This window comes from Girardinichthys multiradiatus, chromosome 13 (assembly GCF_021462225.1).
Source record: "Girardinichthys multiradiatus isolate DD_20200921_A chromosome 13, DD_fGirMul_XY1, whole genome shotgun sequence".
Taxonomy (NCBI): domain Eukaryota; kingdom Metazoa; phylum Chordata; class Actinopteri; order Cyprinodontiformes; family Goodeidae; genus Girardinichthys; species Girardinichthys multiradiatus.
The window spans coordinates 28,434,661-28,451,430 of record NC_061806.1 but is presented as its reverse complement, the minus strand read 5'-3'; the positions used below and the strand labels follow the sequence as shown (position 1 = coordinate 28,451,430).

Below are 16,770 nucleotides of genomic sequence, written 5' to 3'. Positions count from 1 at the left end.
CAAGTTGAAGTTGTTTTAAACTGATGAAAGATTAGAAGGATCTTCATTTTTCTACCTCTGCTGACCAGAACATCTTGAAACCATCAAGGAATCTGGAGGACTTTCAGGGAGCAGCCTCAGCTGGACAGCAGTGATCTCTGATCCCTTTGCTGGTTCTGCATCCAGAACCATCTTCCAGCACCAGCTGATAGAACCTCATGGAGCAGGGATTAGTTTGGAGAAACTTAGTCCAGCTCTACAACCTAGAGTTACATTCACAGACTTTACTGAGCAGAGAAGAAGCCTGATGTTCAGATGGATCGGTTTTCCAAATGTTTGTTGGAAAAGAAGCATCCAGCCTGTTGTCAGCAACCAGACCCTACAGCCAGGCTCTCTGATGGTAGGAGGTTGTATCATGGTATGGGCTTGGATAATTTCATCTTCTGTGATGCAGCACTGATGCAGAAAAGACCAGCAGAGATCTTAGAGCAACATCTGCTGCCCTCAGGACCACATCTTCTTCAGGGACGTCCATAATTTGTCACCATATAGACAATAGAAAACCATGTTCCAAAGGCCTGGTTCACAAAGAGGAGGGTGCAGCTGCTGGACTGGCCTGACCCCAGTGTTGGAGACAACCCTATACTGATAAATACTTTGAGATGTAGGGAGCAGGGGCGGGGCGTGGCATAGCGACGGCCCACCATACATGGAGGCCTCAGTCCTCGATGCAGCCGTTCCGGATTTGGGTCCGGACCCCAGAAACCTATACTACATGTCTTCCCCCTCTCTCCACCCTACTTCCTGTCTGGCAACTTTGGAAAATAACACAAATAAAGGCCACTAGTGCCACAAAAAACAAAAAAAGAAATGATGTCTTTGAAGGAGGAACGGGATAGAATAACAACTGGAGGTCTTCATGGATTAGGATCCTCAATATCAGAACAGTTTTAAGTGTTGGGATTACGAATGAGAAAAACTGCAGCAGAATACATGAATTTCAAGAAATAAAAGAAAACAAAAAACATCTTTGGTTCAAACCTCTGGGAAGTGTCAGTGTGTTTGTTTTTCTTGGTGCTTTAATGATCTTCCTAATTTCAGGTTTCAGCTTTCCCGGCAAACATTCTGCAGCAGGATTATAATCTAATTTTCTAAACAAACTGTCAATAAAAATCCAAAATCAGGGAAAAGAAATGGCTGTAATAATCTGTTTCCTCTAACTGAGCTTGGATCAGCAGGCTAAAGCTCTGGGGCAGGTTCTGGATTCATCAGGAGAACATGATGTTCATTTCCAGCGTTTGCTCAGTTTTGTTTTTATATTTCAGATTAATTTAAACTGCTTCCTACCCAGGTTTAGGGGAAGATTTGCTGCTGTCATGTATGGCGCTTTAATTGGACCAGTACCTGTCTGAGCTGAGTAAGAACCTAGGACAGACTGAAGGACTTCTGCTGCTGTTCAGATGATAAACAAGTACAGAGAGCTCTGACGTTATCTTAGGACCGCTTTCTCCTCTCGATTCAGTCAGCATGTAAACAGACTCACCCGTGGTCCAGATGACTGGTGGGCTTGGCTGGATGCAGGTCAGGAGGCAGTGTGCGCGTGTCTGGAGCTGGCAGCTTGTCTGACACCTGTTGTTGTGTCGCAGCGATTCCATCAGCGCTTTTAGTCATGGTGTCCGCCCACTCAGGACTGCGGGTGGCACCAGCAGCGTCAGGTATCTGTCCTGCTGCAGAACACGTGTTTGAGCTGAAGGTGCGCTCCTCTCCCTCTCTTGCCTGGACACAGAGCTCCTCTCCTGTTTCCTCGGGTCTCCTGACTTCAGAAATTAGAAACTTTCCCTGCAGGCTCAGGGCTTTCTGCTCCTCGTCAGAGAGATCATCAGTTTCTACGTCTTCGGCCTGGTTTCCTTCCCCTGATGGATCAGAGGAGGGCGGGGTGGAATCACATTCCATCAGCTTGTTTACCTGCTGAACTGGTGGGGCCAGCAGCTCCTCCCTCCTCTCCTCCTCTGCTTTCCCTCTCACCTGTGCAGAGTTAGTTTCTCCTTTCTCCTCAATCCTTGGATTTGGTCCAAGGATGCACTCAGAGTTTCCCTGGAACAGCAGCTGATCCTCCAACCTGTGACCTTTAGTTATTTCCTCGATCCTTGTCTGAGCCTCCCCCCTCAGTGTCCCACCTGTCAGGCCTCCCCCGACCTGCTGGGTGTCCTCCCCCTGCAGCTGCATCTCTCTCCCTTCTTCAGGCACAAACGTTTTTTCTCTTTCATCCACCGTGAACATCTCCTCCTCTCCGCTCTCAGTGTTGTCCTCCTGAGCGCTGAAATAAACTTCCATGGTGCTGCCTTCGTCTGATCCCACACTCAGGTAGGCAGGACTCAGAGCTCTGTCCGATCCGTCTGTCGGTCCAGTAGGCACAAAGAAATTCTCCATTTGGGTTTCGACCTCCTGGGTGTTCATTCTGTGATCCGGAGGTGAGGAGACGGGTGTGAGCGACTGTCTGACCAGGATCACTCGGCGTTTAGCGCAGGAAACCCGAGAGTCTGTCCCTGGAGACGTTCCAGAAACAGGAGAAGCAGCCGAGTCAGGAACAAGGCCTCTGCTGTGTGAATGGGAAGCAGTCAGCTCCGAGTATGGAACCTGGATCCGAGACGAGCTAGAGGTCTGTGCAGAGGGAGCACAGGTTGGATTTATTTCACCAGAACTGAAAAAACCTGCGGCGGGATCATGTGACTGCAGGGAGCGGGTTTTGTCAGTTTCTATGGGGCTCTCAGGGGGGCGCTGGACCTCAGTGGATTCTGTCTGGAAGGCAGGAAGTCTCGCTGGGATCTGGGATGGATGTTGCAACAGTGAAGCAATGACCTCAGAGGTAAAATTCAGAGGAAAGAGGGAATCATAAAAAGCTTCATACACCAAATCCTGACTGATGGGAAGATGGGTCGGTTCAGCGCTGATAGGTGAGATCATGGAGTCCGATTCAGGGTCAGACCTCTCAGCTGAGATCTGTTTGCTGCTGACAGAGGAGGTCCCTGGGTCAGGTTCAGGAATCAGGGACTCAGTGACAGTTAAAGCTTCCTGATGTTCAGCTTCTCCTACAGCTAAACTTTCACTCAGAGGCGCAGTTGAGTCCTGTCTGGAGGGCTTGGTCCTCTGCTCCTCGCTGACAGTTGAGGTCAGAACCACAGTTTGGGGTTCAGAGGTCACAGTGAGAGTAAAACCTTCCTGATTCTCTATCTTTTTGGGAGCAGATTCCTGACTCAGAGGAGCAGCAGCATCAGAAACATTCCTGTTAGCGCCGCTGTTCTGCAGGATCAGCTCAGTTTTTCCTGAGGTGTTGTCTGTCTGATGATAAGATGAAGCAGAGCTGCCTGACGCAGCAGATGTGGTGTAGCTCTGTAGGAAGTCTGGGTCCACAGCTGTTTCTGCCTGTTTGGACTGGAAGCTGGGAACAGCTGAGGAGGTTTGTGTTTGAGCTGGAGCAGATTCCTCCACTGAGGAAGCTGAATCTTCCAGATGAAGCTCCTGGATAGAGGCAATTGGAGCTCTTGGCGTTCCCTCAGCACAGCTGTTGGAGAGAAGCAGATCGGATTCTAGCTGGGTTTTGGGAGTGAGGAATGACCCAACAGGGAAGGAGAAGTATGCCTCAGATCGATTTGAAGACAGAGGAGGAGGAGATGGGATGTTGAATGTCCCGCTGGTATCAAGCTCGGGTTGGGACACACTGAACTGCATCTTCGAGTTGGCCTGGTCCAGATCCAAACAGGAGGCCGGAGTCTGTGAGAAGATCAGTCAGAGGTTCAGATTTACAGTTAAATCATCTGAGAATCTAAACATCTTCACTGGAAGATGGAACAGACAACCTTCCGACCTGATTTTCAGCTCATTTAAACAATCAAGCCGAGCAGAGCAAAATGTTGTGGACCAGAACCTCATCAGCTGAGGGATGAATGTGGAGTAGAGCTGCAGATAGTTTGAGCACTCAGCTGGTTTTTGGTTTGGATTGAGAACCTCAGGAGCGTTTTTCTGAAAGAAACTTTTAAAATCTTCCATCCACTCCTGTTTAGAGGAGCTGTTTTTCATCTAGGCTAAAATAATTATACAATATAAAGCAGCGAAGGTTTTAAAAACCACACAGGCTCACATATATTCATACACCCACTGATGTTTGGTTAAACAGCTCTTAGCAGGTTGCATCTCGACCTTTCATGTCCATCAAGGTTCTGGAATCATTTTGGAAGAGATCAGACCGGTCTTCATCATTTCATCCCCTCCGAGCAATGCACCACTGGTACCACTGACAGGGAAACAACCCCACAGCATGATGCTGCCACCACTATGCTTGACAGCTGGTACAGTATTGTTTGAAAGCCTCACCTGGATTCCTCTAAACATTCTTCTTGTCATTATGTCCAAACAGCTACATCTTTGGACATTTGGACACATGGACATTTCCTTAACTGAGAGGAACAGTTTGGATCTTCTTCCAGATCTTGGCAAAGTGGAGATCCATCTGAATAACCTGGCCTTCTGCACAGTTGTTTAAACTGAAAACGTTTGGATCTTCAGATGTTCAGAAATAGCTCTAAAAGACTTCCAGCTAACAATATCTCCTCCTTAGATCTTCACTGAGTTCCTTGGATTTTCTCATGGTTCCGAGTGCTGTTTAGCCCTGTGATGCTATCAAACTAACTGTTTAAACGCTGCACTGGATCATGATTACCAATTAGAAGTTAGCAGGTATAGGTCTTAGAAGGACATTCCAGAACCTTCAGAAACATTTAATAACAGATTTAGATGCACGTATGAATATATCTGAGCCTGTATGTATAATTTTGAGCCTGTGTCAATCAGAGAAAATCCACAATAGATTCAAACTTCTTGTCAGTATAAATTCTGGTTCCAGCCTGGTCAAAAAAACCAAAATGAAGAAAGTTGGGGTGATAAAATCATCACCATTTCTTGTTTTAGAGAAGAATGTTCAGAACCTTATCAGAACCGCAGAGAAACATAAGGTTTCTGAAGAAAACGTTTCAGCTCTTAAGAGTATAACAGATATTCTGTCAGATGGATCTGAGAGAACCATCAGTCTATGTTAATATGTTCCCTCCTTGGCGCCCACCCCCTCCTCCCTTCACATATGCAACACAGCACAGCAGCAGGGTCTTGGGCGGTGGGATGATGGGCCTTGTGGGCATGGATGGGGGTGCCCTCCCTGCTATATTTGGCCCGGTCCTGCACCTCAATTTTAATGCACTAGAGACACTTAGGGCTTTGGGGTCTCATACATCCCCAGCCACAACCTTAATTATAATGAATTTTAGACATACACATCTGCATTCAAATGGGCAAGGGGTCATGGTGTGGTACTCTGGCTCCCACTGCGGAGCCTATGCCGGTTTGGCAGGGATTTTGGGTGTGGGGATGTTCTGGGGTTCTTTGACTGCGTCATTGGGAGGGCCCAGCAGAGGGCTGCCTGCCTTGGTGGCGTGTTGTCTGTGTATGTGCTTGGGCCATGCCCCTGTCTGGTGGCCTGCCTGAACCTGGCTCATGTAGGCTACCATCTGCTCCATATGGTAGGCCTGAACAGGTCACAAAAAAAAGATGTTACCTCCTCCTGCATGTTGATGCCGGAGCTGTGAAGACCAAAGGTGCTCTTTGAAATGTTCTCCTCAACCCTCTTCTTCCTCTTCCTCAGGTCAAAGGAGAATGTAGCAAAGCGTTTGGGTTTTCTGAGGTCCAACTCGGAGTAGCTAAACTCTTTGGCCTGAAAGAAAAAGAGGAGGATTTAGGAGAGATCAGAAAGATGGATGGATGGATGGAGTTTATGTAAAATGTATCTGTGATGTTAACAACATGCCAAACTTTGTTCTTCTCTATGTAGATCTAAACCAACCAGATCTGCTCTTGTCTCCTAGCCCAGCACTGCTGTCAAAGGGCAGGAGGAGTTAAATTAAAAACCATGGTTCAAACAAAAGAGCTGGCACCACAACTTAATTCCAGGCTGCAGAAGCTGCTCCACCCTCAGAGAAATGAAAGACTGGTCAAACATGATCTGCTGCGTTTGGAGCAGAACAAATTATCGACAAGTTCTGCCTCCTCCAGCAACAAAGACTAAAGCTCCTCATCATCAAAGTTTAGACTGAGGAGACACAACTCCATAAGTGGATCTGTTTTCAGAACCAGATTTTGCTTTTTATTATTTCTGCAAATAGGTTGACCATTTAAACCCTTAACCTGTCTTCAGGCTGTAGAACGAGGGTTGAAGGAGAGGTTTTGAGAGGTATAGTTGAGTTCATGTAATGTCCTGAAGACAGTTTAACTTTAAACCCAAATAATCCCGTTCAGTGTGACTCTGAGTTCAGCCTGAGTCATGTTTGCTCCAGATCAGCCCCCAAAAACTGTAGTTTTAAAGCTGAAATGCTGAACTGACCCAAAATAAAAATATAAAAGCAGGTAAAGAAATAAAAAGGAGAAATAAAGGATACTCTTTGCTGCTGGTTTTATAGCAAGAGGTCGGAAAAAGTCCCCAGACACAGAATTCCTCCTAGCTGCCTCATAAGAGTCTGAGATTGCTGGAACTCATAAATAAAAGACGATCACCATAAAAAAAATCAGTGGATGAACCTTCTAACATCTACAGGATTAAAAACATCAGCACCAGAAACACCAACAGGATTACGCAGTTTCTGGACCTGCTGTGCTTGCGGCTGAAAGTCATTTAGATTCTGTCCCGATGCTGAAATTTGTACAACAGCTCAGATCTGCAGGTAGCAGCTCGTTAACATAAACTGGTAAAAGTTCAGGCATGAAGGAGACTGTGGGTCTAACATGTGACTAATGGTCAGAGTGTGCAGTGCCTTGTTTGATGGTGAATCCGCAGATAATAACAAAAGGAAAATATTTAGTTTTTGATCAAATATTTGTTGTTAATCTGCCAAAGATTCTGAAAAAATGCAAACAAGTTCCAGCTGAATGTTTTTGTTGTTGACCCCTGACCTTTCCACCTCATTCACAAACAAAGCGCTGGCGCCCTCTGCTGGTCAAACAGTCTGCCGCTGTCCAAATACAATCATGACTACAACTGAGGTCTTAAAATGATCTGAGATCAGCAGAACCTTCTCAGGACTAGACCTGTGGACCCAATTTGCTTTGATTTAGACAGAAAACTATCCGTAGAACAACTGAATGAAACTCCTGAGGAGTCTTCACACAGATGGGAATGTTTATGGCCCTGCTGAAAAGGACATCTGCAGCAGGACGCTGAGACTCCTCACTCAGCATCCAAAGCAGGGGTGAACAACACCAGCACTCGTGGGCCAGTCTCCAGCACCTTCTAGATGTTTCCTTGGTCCAACACACCTAAATCAAATGGCTGAATTACCCCTTCAGTATGCAGTCAAGCTCTCCACAGGCCCGGTAATGAGCCACACAATAAATTCAGGTGTGTTGAACCAAGGACACATCTAAAAATTGCAGGACACCGGCCCCCGAGGACTGGAGCTTTTCGACCCTGTTCCAAAGAGAGGAAAGAACTGTGTAAATAAGCTCCAAGCTCTGTAGCTAAAATCCACAGAAACCTACAGGTCAACTTTAACAAACAGAAACCCGGAGAAAGTCATTTCTTCAGCTCAGAGTTTTTGATGTGAACCTGATCAGAAATACAGGAGAACATGCTGGCAGCGAAGCAGAATCGGATAGGATCACTCATCGTTCAGCATCTTCATCCTTCACGGGTCACCTAGGTGCTTGTGCATGTAAGATGTTCAGGGTTATGCAGACAGACCCCTGTGGGGGTCATTATCCTCATCTGGATGGAGCAAGGGTAGAAGATGGGATCAGAATGTACCTTCAGACATTTTCTTGTTCAGACAAGTTTGTGAATTCAGTGAACGGCTTGAAGAAAAGTCTGCTCTCTGTCAGAAAGATGTGAAAACACCCACTGCACCCAAACGTACATAGAGTTCAGACCCAGGCTCTTCACAAAAACAGTCCCTAACAAACCCAGAGCTGGTTCTGGTACCTGGTTGGTTTCCATCTCTGTAGAACAGCTAAGAAAGACCTGAAATCCTGAGCTGAAACTTTCCTGGGGAAACAAGAAGATTCCTTATCCTAAATATTCTACAGGAAGTAAATCACTTTCCATCCAGTGTAGGTCTTAGACACCCCACATCTCCTCCATGCATGGGGACAAAAAAAAAAAAAACAGTGGAGAAGAAACACTTCAGTATATGTTCCAGATTTAGTCTCTAGGTTTAAACTACAGACCTGTCACAAATATTTACCCTGAACTAACAGGATATTTCAGGATGAATCAGCTTCACTGACCTTTGCTCTGGACTCCTTGGCAAAGACAGATGAAGACTTCTTCACAGAGACGATTCTGTCAGCCTCTCTGTCCTCTGCAGGAGTCCTGGACTCTGCAGTTCTGAGGGAGACATGGATACAGCATCAGTTCACGGACCTTATCTTCTCAGCACAAACACCTCCTGGGTTTTCACAGAACATCATGTGTTCCCTTATCCTTCTTTAGGAAATCCCTATTAGGAGAAAAAAAGCAACAAAGTAAACCCAAACATGGAAATCTGTTCCCAGACAGTTTCTCCGCTAACGTCCAGGATTTGTCTCAGACTGGAGCGTCTGCAAGGTCCTGCAACCTGGATGCGACCCTAATAACTACTGTCACAGTTAATATTAGAAAACATGTCACTGTTAAAAAAACTGGGGATCTCAACAGGTCTGAACAGGACTTAACTGGGGTTTGGACCTGGACCGAGGTCAGCCAGTTGAATACCTGTGACCTACATCTAACCCCAAACTGTGAAGTGATTTGGTCCATTTGTTCTGCTGTGATCCTGAAGAGAACCGAACATGTTAGTAGTGAGCCTGACTGATTCAGCTGCAGCACAAAGTAACCCTCCAGATAAACTCCATGAAACAGAAAGTCAGAGGATGGGCCAACAGTTTATAGACCAGTAGTAAACATACACACACACACCTAGCATCATGCACGCACACACGCACAGCGCACACACACACACACAACTAGCACCATCCACATACACTAAACACACACACCAAGCATCATGAACAGACACACGGCATGCATATACTAAAAACCACGCATGTACACACACACACCCCCCCTCCCAAACACACACAGACAGACAGGCACACAACTAACACCATTCACACACACTATGCCATTGACTCAGCTTGCAGTAGCTCTGAAGGTGACGAGTGTTCAGGGTCGTGTTCTGCAGCTGCAGAGCGCCAGCCTCTGTGTTTTCAGAGATGAGAAGTCCTTAAATAGCCGGATGAGTCAGATCTGTTGCTCCTGATGAATGTTTACATGTCAACAAACAGGAAATACGCAGAATTTCCATGTTTTAACTTTCAACAGCTGACTTTTGCTGAAAGAATGTGACCGAGTGAAGGACATTCAACATGAAGAGACTGAGGAAGAAAAAACTGTGTTTTCTCTGTTCTTGCAGTGAAATGTGACGATGTGTCGAAGCTAAAACCAAACACAGGAGTTCAACCACAGATGATATAAACATTTACCAAACATGTCCTAAAGCAGATTTTGTCTCCCTGAATCATCAGCTTCACAGCTTAAACATTTCTTCTGCAGTTTTCCTTCATGTTTCCTGCAGAAAGTTCTTCTTGTTGCAGTTTTTTTCATGTTTTCAAGATGTTTTTCTGCTGCGTTTCATTCTGAGAAGCTTTGGTTTCGTCCCGGGATTAGAATATTTTTATTACACTTACTCCTTTCCTTTTCCCAGTGAAATATTCCATGCGTTTCTGCCTGACACATCCAACACCGTGCTTCACCCAGCCACATGCATCAGATCACAGTGCATTTAAATGTAAATGTTACTGTAAAGACACAGAAAATGTCTGTTGGATGAAAGTTGTATAAGAAGGTGTTCCCAGTCTATGCTGAGGAACAGTATGATGGTAAAGAGGCCCTCAGGCATGATTTTGTGGAAAGGTTAAGCTGTGAGTTTAGAGCTGCTTTAAATTAGCTTTTTTCCCCAAGACGTCCAAACATGACACCTCTAAAATTACCAGAGCCAAAACAACCTGTCAGTTTGAATTAAAGCAAGGAAGAATTTCTGACCTTTAACTCTGAATGCATTAATGTGACATATTTAAAGTCAGAACAGCTCTAATCTCTACGTAAACAATAACCCAGGCTCCACCTTAAAGGATCTAATTCTGGTAAACTGCACAAAACCTGAACCGCCTTGCACAAATAAACGTTGGACCGGCACAATATGAACAGAATGACCTGAATCTTCCTTGTGGACCTGCAGCAGCCACTGCTACTGCAGTTTGCCCTTATCTGATAACAGTATTTGTGTCATCACAGGTGTTGAAGGTCATAAAGTTAATGTCCAACTGCTGTTCAGAGTTCATAGCTCCAGTCTGTCAGGAACAATTCATGCTTAAGTCATAAGATTGACGCATCGAATGTTTCTTGGCCGGTTCCAGGTGGTTTTTTAAACATATTGAAAAGATTTCATTCAGAGTTCTGTTTGGGTTTAGAGAAGGTTGTCTTCTGTCAGAGTTTAAGCATGCATAGCAGCTAAGAGATGTAAGATCCACCCTGAGGAAAGGCATCTACAGCAAACAGAGCTGTAACCCAGAGAAAACATCTCAGAATGTACCTCCCTCATTCAACATCATTTAAAATCATGTCTATAACTTTAAGTTATTCATACTGAACACTGACTTTGCCAGCCTTTTTCCCCTGAACAGCAGCAGTCCAGCTTTGAGGATGATAAGGAGGCCTTTCAAAGGTCAGTTTAAGCAACACATTCCATAACAAAGTGACTCACTATAAATGAAAGTCAGCTGACAGCAGAGGAAACACAGAAACTGTGACAAACTATCCCTGGGGACAAAGACTCGTGTGTCTCACTAATTGGTAGTTTGTAGCGAATGCAGCAAGTATGCAGAGAGGCAGGTTCCTCCATCCCGCTCTTGAACTGAAACACCTGATCACAGAGTCACAGTTGGGGTGTGTGGTCCACAGGAACAAACACCTCCAACATGATTTCACCTTCAGGCAGCTTCATTCACCTGAGCCGTAAATCTGCCATCCGTCAGATAAAGTCCTAAACCTGGATTATGTGTAAATCCTTCACAACTAAACCAGACAGTCTAAACTCCTGCTCCGTTTTTCTTCTCTACTGTCATCAGATGTTAATCACTGCAGATCACCTTCACAGACTCACACTTTATCCATTAATCAGAGAAGGAGGAGAAGAAGATGGAAAATATCTGCTAAGAGTTTCCGGTGCGTTACTATTCAGTTCATTCATACAGGTCCAGGTCACAACTAATGTGATGTGGACCCCAAAGTTTGAAGACATTGCAGCGAAGCGGCAGCTGGTTAAAAGATTTCTGTCTAAAGGAAATCTGAGGTTTTGTTTTAGCTCTTTAAAGTCATCTGGGAATTATGACCCGGATCTGGATTAGTTTAGTTCTGGAAACTTTTCCATCATTTACCAAGATAAGGAACCTGCTCTCTGGAATAAACATGGAAGAGGAATTATCCACTAATTTAAAAATATGGAAACATGACAGCTCCTGCAGCAGTCCTGCAGCAACAGCCTTTCAGTCCTGCAGCAACAGCCTTTCAGTCCTGCATCAACAGCCTTTCAGTCCTGCAGCAACAGCCTTTCAGTCCTGCACTCCCACATCTTTTGCGAGAGGTAAGGAAAAAATGATGGAATCAACCTTTAATTTGCATTCCTAAAAACTACCTGCACACGTCTACAGAAAGGTTCTCAGTCCAAGTGGAAAGGCTCCAACCTGCAGAGCTGATCTGAATGAGAACCTGACTGATGAAGACAACTTTATTCATTAACAAATCTCTCAGGTTGTGAGAACTACAGGCGCTGTAACAAAGAACTGACTGGTTTCAGTTTTCCCCTTCCTGACCTGCAGAAAGATAAGTTATCAATTACAACAAAGGCTTTAAAAAGACAGAATATTCAGCTGTTTTTATTATGCCTTTAAAACAACAGACTGAAAGGAGGAGCTGGAATTAAATCCAGACTCAAACCATTTATGAAAAATGACAAACAGCAGAAAATGAGCAGGTTTCAGAACCTCTGCAGAATGATGTGTCCCTTCAGTCCATCCTGGAAATGAAGCTGGGTTTCAGTCATTTAACCCTGAATTAGACAAGATGTTCAGAAACTAGGAAAACCTAAAATAAAATAAAAAGTCTAACGGAGACATGTAGGACATTACATCCAAATTGTTTCTGTTAAATCAGGATTGCAACCAGATCCGACTTATTGAACTTCATTGTGAAGCTTTAAAACCTTTAAAGAAGTACCTAAATGGTGCAACTTTGGAATTTCTGCTGCCATCCAAAAAATTGATCACACATTACTTCACAGAGATTATGTCTGTCTGACATCCGGATTCATCTTGCAAAATGAATATTGCTCTCTTTGTTTTAATGATCAGGATGTCTCCAGACCTCCCTCTGAGCTCTGTGATGTTGTCACTGAGATCTTTATCATCAGTGGGCAGAAAATACACCTAAAACTCCTCCAACTGGCCAAATACATCACAGCAGGAATACCCTGCTTCCAAGAAGTCAGATGTGATACTGCACACATCCAAGTTGCTATGAACTGCCATTCGACATGTTGTGCAGCTCTGTATCAGTCAACAGTCAGCCATGATTACCACCATCCAAGCACGTCAGTCTGGAAACGTGTTACTGGTCTGTGGGCCACTAAATGGACTTGCATCAGTTACCAGAACCAGGATTCCTCAGCTTTATTGTACCTTCAGGATAGGCGAGTTACATTAATGCTGACAAATAACTGATCCAACGGGATTCGAAAATTCTACGATGTCTGAACATCACCTGAAGTTTTATTATAGTGTTCTGGGCTCAGTGGAGTTCCATCTGCATCTTGGATCCAGTTGTTAGTTGGGACACGGAACAAGAACATTGGTGCTGATGGTTTCAGCCAAACCATCTAATGATCTCATTCTGTTTCATCACATTGTTCTTGCAGGAATTTAGAGGCAGACAGTTTGATGATCAGACTTTGAACTGAGGGACTGGGCAGATCTCCCCTCAGCAGAGGTCAAAGTTTAGCAATCAAAGGGCTAAATACAGAGATCAGCCGTCCTGGCACCACTCAGCTCTCACCGTTCCTACTGCAGTCGGGTCCCGAAGGGTACCAATACAAAGCCCTGAGGAACACATTACTACATTATTAGGAAAACCATGGCCTGTACCTTTTAATGGCCGTCAAGCTGAGTGACTGATTTTACGTTACGGGCCTCAGATGATTAGCATCAGAGCTCCGACTGACCGTAATGTGTTTTTACCTCTCTGATGTTTTAAGATTTAAACAGCAGAAAAACAAACCTGCCCTTAGGACTGAAAAACATCCTGTAAGACCACTTTGTGTTGGACACTACACGTTTCCATGGCAATGGCATCGACCAGGTCACAGAACTTCAGCCAGAGAGCTCAGACAGAGTCCCCTCATTTTCCCACGTAGACTGCCAGTTTAATGTTTCAACAAAGTTTGGAGATGCATCCGAAGATAGAGCTGCTCGCTGTTTCCCGGGAAAGGAGGAAATCACCATAGCAACCAGTGAAGTGGTTGAAAGATCAGAGATCGGTTAAATCTGCAGCAGTGAGCAAATCCAAAATGAAGAACATGAAGAGGAGCATGAATGAAGAGGAATTCAAAATGTATTCAGCTCAGATGAATCCAACCATACCTTTAGGAAAGCACAGCAGTGGAAGTGTGATGATATGGGATTACATGATGATATTTGTAATCCCACAATGTAGGAAAGTTTTTTTCCAAAATCCCTCAAAACCTCTGAGATCTGGAAGTCGGTCTTGTGTTTATACTTTCATTTAACAAACGGGATGAAACTGGGAAGATCTGGGAACATCTTCACTTTAAACCATAAACATTCAGAATTTAATCCACAATCAAAAGAAACTGTTTAGAATGGAAAATAATGAACAATAATTGACAGAATGAGTTTAACTTTGTGCCATTTAGCAGGCTGAGCTGAGAATTTCAGAATCTTAATCTACAGAAGGTTCAGTCTGACTCGGTCCAAACAAGAACAGACTGTCTTAGAGAGACAGTTCTCTTCAGCATGATCCAGTGAAAGGATGCAGGCGGTCTGAGGAAACCACCTTAGCCAGTCCTGCATGAGAAACCACCACATCAGGACTTCCACATAACCTCTGAAGAACCTCAGACAGCCATCATCATCATCAACACAGCCGGCTGCTCGGTCCGTAAAATGTAAACATATGAACCTGGGAGGTTTTATATTAACCTGTTCTGATAAAAACATTCAAAATTATCTCAAAGACTGTGGACTTCCTGTTGACCATCTCTGCTTTATGATGAAGCTCGCTGTAAATTTATTACATTTATTCTGTGGTAGAGTCAGACTCAGACTCATTGCTAAGGTCAAAGGTCATCTCCCTCTAACAGACCTGTATCCTCACAACTGGCTTATTGGGCACCATGATTCTTTGGTACTGATTGTCTGGGGCCCACCTTCTCACTGGTCAAGATGTTTGACCACACATCACCCAGACTGGCCTAGTTTGACTGGTTCCCAGTGTGGATTTTAATGTGTTGTTACTGTTTAAACCTCTGGTACCATCTCACTACCTCACTGACCTGCTGCACCTCCATACACCACCCAGGACCATCTGCTGCTGGACATCCCTGAGGCCAGGCTGAAGACCAGAGGTGACCCAGCCAGGTTCTGGAGCAGAATCAGGTACACCAGATCTGCTCCAGAACCTCCTGACATGTTGATATCTTCTCTAAGAAAACGTATTGTTTTCTTATTTATTAATAAATTCATTCGGGGGTCAGTTATACAATCGAAGATGTTATGAAGGTGCATCCAGCAGCACCGACCTGGTCAGCCTACTTCGAGAGAACTGGGATGATGAAGTTTCTCCAGGTTTCTTCTCCACGTTCAGAGGAGACAGGATGCAGCATCACAACCCGCCTGTCCGCGGGGCTTATCAATTCCGGTCCCGCTTCGTGTGACTGATAACTGGAGCAGCTGTTGAGCGCCCAGTAACGCCATCATAATGTTTGCATATGATGGACCAACAGAACCAGCGCTGCAGATTCGTGTAAAAGCATAAAAGCAGAGCCAACATGTGAGTCTGCGGGTTACCTGTCCTCCCCCAGCAGAACCTACCGAATCTCCTGCTGCCTCTGAGCCTCGTTCTTCGACTTCATCCTAAATTTTGGAAACTTGAACTTCTTCCTGTCCTGTTCCTTTTGCGCAGACTCGTCCTGATCCGCCTCGGTCCTTGAGAACAGAGTCTTCAAAGACTTTCTGGAGGACGTCTTCTTTGCCATGTCGGACAGTCGGTTGGTTAAAGCTGCCGTAGACAGATGACAGCTGCTGCTGCTGCTGCTGCTTCCCTTTTTGTGCAGAAGCGCAGCTCAGGTGTGGAGACACGCCCTCCAGTGGGAGCACTCACACACCGGACAGAAACACCTGCATCCAGTGGCGGCTGGCCAACAGAAGGCGCCACCGCACGACTCACCACATTACACTAAAAGACAAATTTAAGAAAAATAAAACAATACCATACAAATATTTCTAAATAATATGTATATATATTGTAGATGTACAAGATAAATATTTTACAGTGAATGATGAGTTTCGTTCATCGACGCTGTCTGATTGGTGACGTATTTCCACTCTGGGGGCGCAGAAATCGTTGCCTAGTCGTCAGCTCATTTGCGCATGCGCTAAAGGAAATCCCTTGAGCAGGGCAATTTTTTTTTATGTTTGTGTTGTATAAACAGTCTATGATTAAAAGGGCGACATAACAAAAATACAGATTAAAATGGTGAAATAATTGAGCGATATTTAAGCTTTACATTTTCAATCCACCAGAGGGCGCATTGACAGCGTAAATGCATTCAAATCAATCATTTCAGTCAATACACTGTTTTCTACTAAATTATAATTTTCAAAGTGAATTATGAAAATTATTATTCATCAAGGGAATTATAATATTGTCTAGGTTTATTTTATAGTTACTGAGAAATCTGCTTCTTCTTCATCTCAGGGATAGAAGGGCAAAATAATTAGAATAAAACACTATTTATTCTGAAGCAGCTGCTCCTGACCTGCTTCCTGGACCTTCAGAACAAGAGGAAAAATTCAAGCAGCATGATACTACCACCACCGTGCTAAACAGCTGGTACCGTGTTCTGATGCTGCATCCGTTTCTCAGAGCTCTGAGCTGGGAATGATGTAACACTTGAGTTTGGAGCATTCTGGATACAAGCTGGGAAAAAGTGGGGTGCTAATTGTTCTGGAGCTATCCACCATTAGCTAAACTGGTCAATATCAAGAATGTTGCATTAAAACACAGAAGGAGCGTGTCTGCAGTCTGTGTGCTGCTGGTTTATGTCACCAACTTTCACAGCATTCTGGATGTCTGCAGCCATATTGGAAACTGAACCCAGGGTGCCTCTCTGCTCGGACATTTTCACAGACAGGAAAACAAATTTAAGCGGACATCCGTGTGGTATTCCCAACTGAGAACCAAAACAGTCCAAAGAGAACCCCACCAGATTCTGGATTTACTGAAACATTCTTGTCTTTGTGTCTTGATTGTGTCCAAAGATCTCAATTTGTGTCTCGTTTTGCAACCAAATGTTTCTCCAGAAAATATTTAGCTTATCCTTGTGGGCAGCTGCAGGTTTCAGTCCAGCTTGAATGTGTCAGTTT

General features: G+C 44.5%; 1 protein-coding gene across 1 annotated transcript in view; it reads right to left on the bottom strand.

Moving 5' to 3' along the window:
- The window catches only part of LOC124878703 (beta/gamma crystallin domain-containing protein 1-like), a 40,300-nt gene extending 23,813 nt beyond the window's left edge, over positions 1-16,487 (bottom strand). The window contains exons 1-5 of the mRNA XM_047382797.1: positions 16,458-16,487; positions 15,217-15,446; positions 8,302-8,401; positions 5,585-5,740; positions 1,523-3,750 (exon numbers count right to left, since the gene is read on the bottom strand). Of these exons, the coding sequence (XP_047238753.1) occupies positions 1,523-3,750; positions 5,585-5,740; positions 8,302-8,401; positions 15,217-15,446; positions 16,458-16,487 (2,744 nt within the window). The remainder of the gene's footprint in view (positions 1-1,522; positions 3,751-5,584; positions 5,741-8,301; positions 8,402-15,216; positions 15,447-16,457) is intronic.
- Positions 16,488-16,770: the final 283 nt, after the last annotated feature.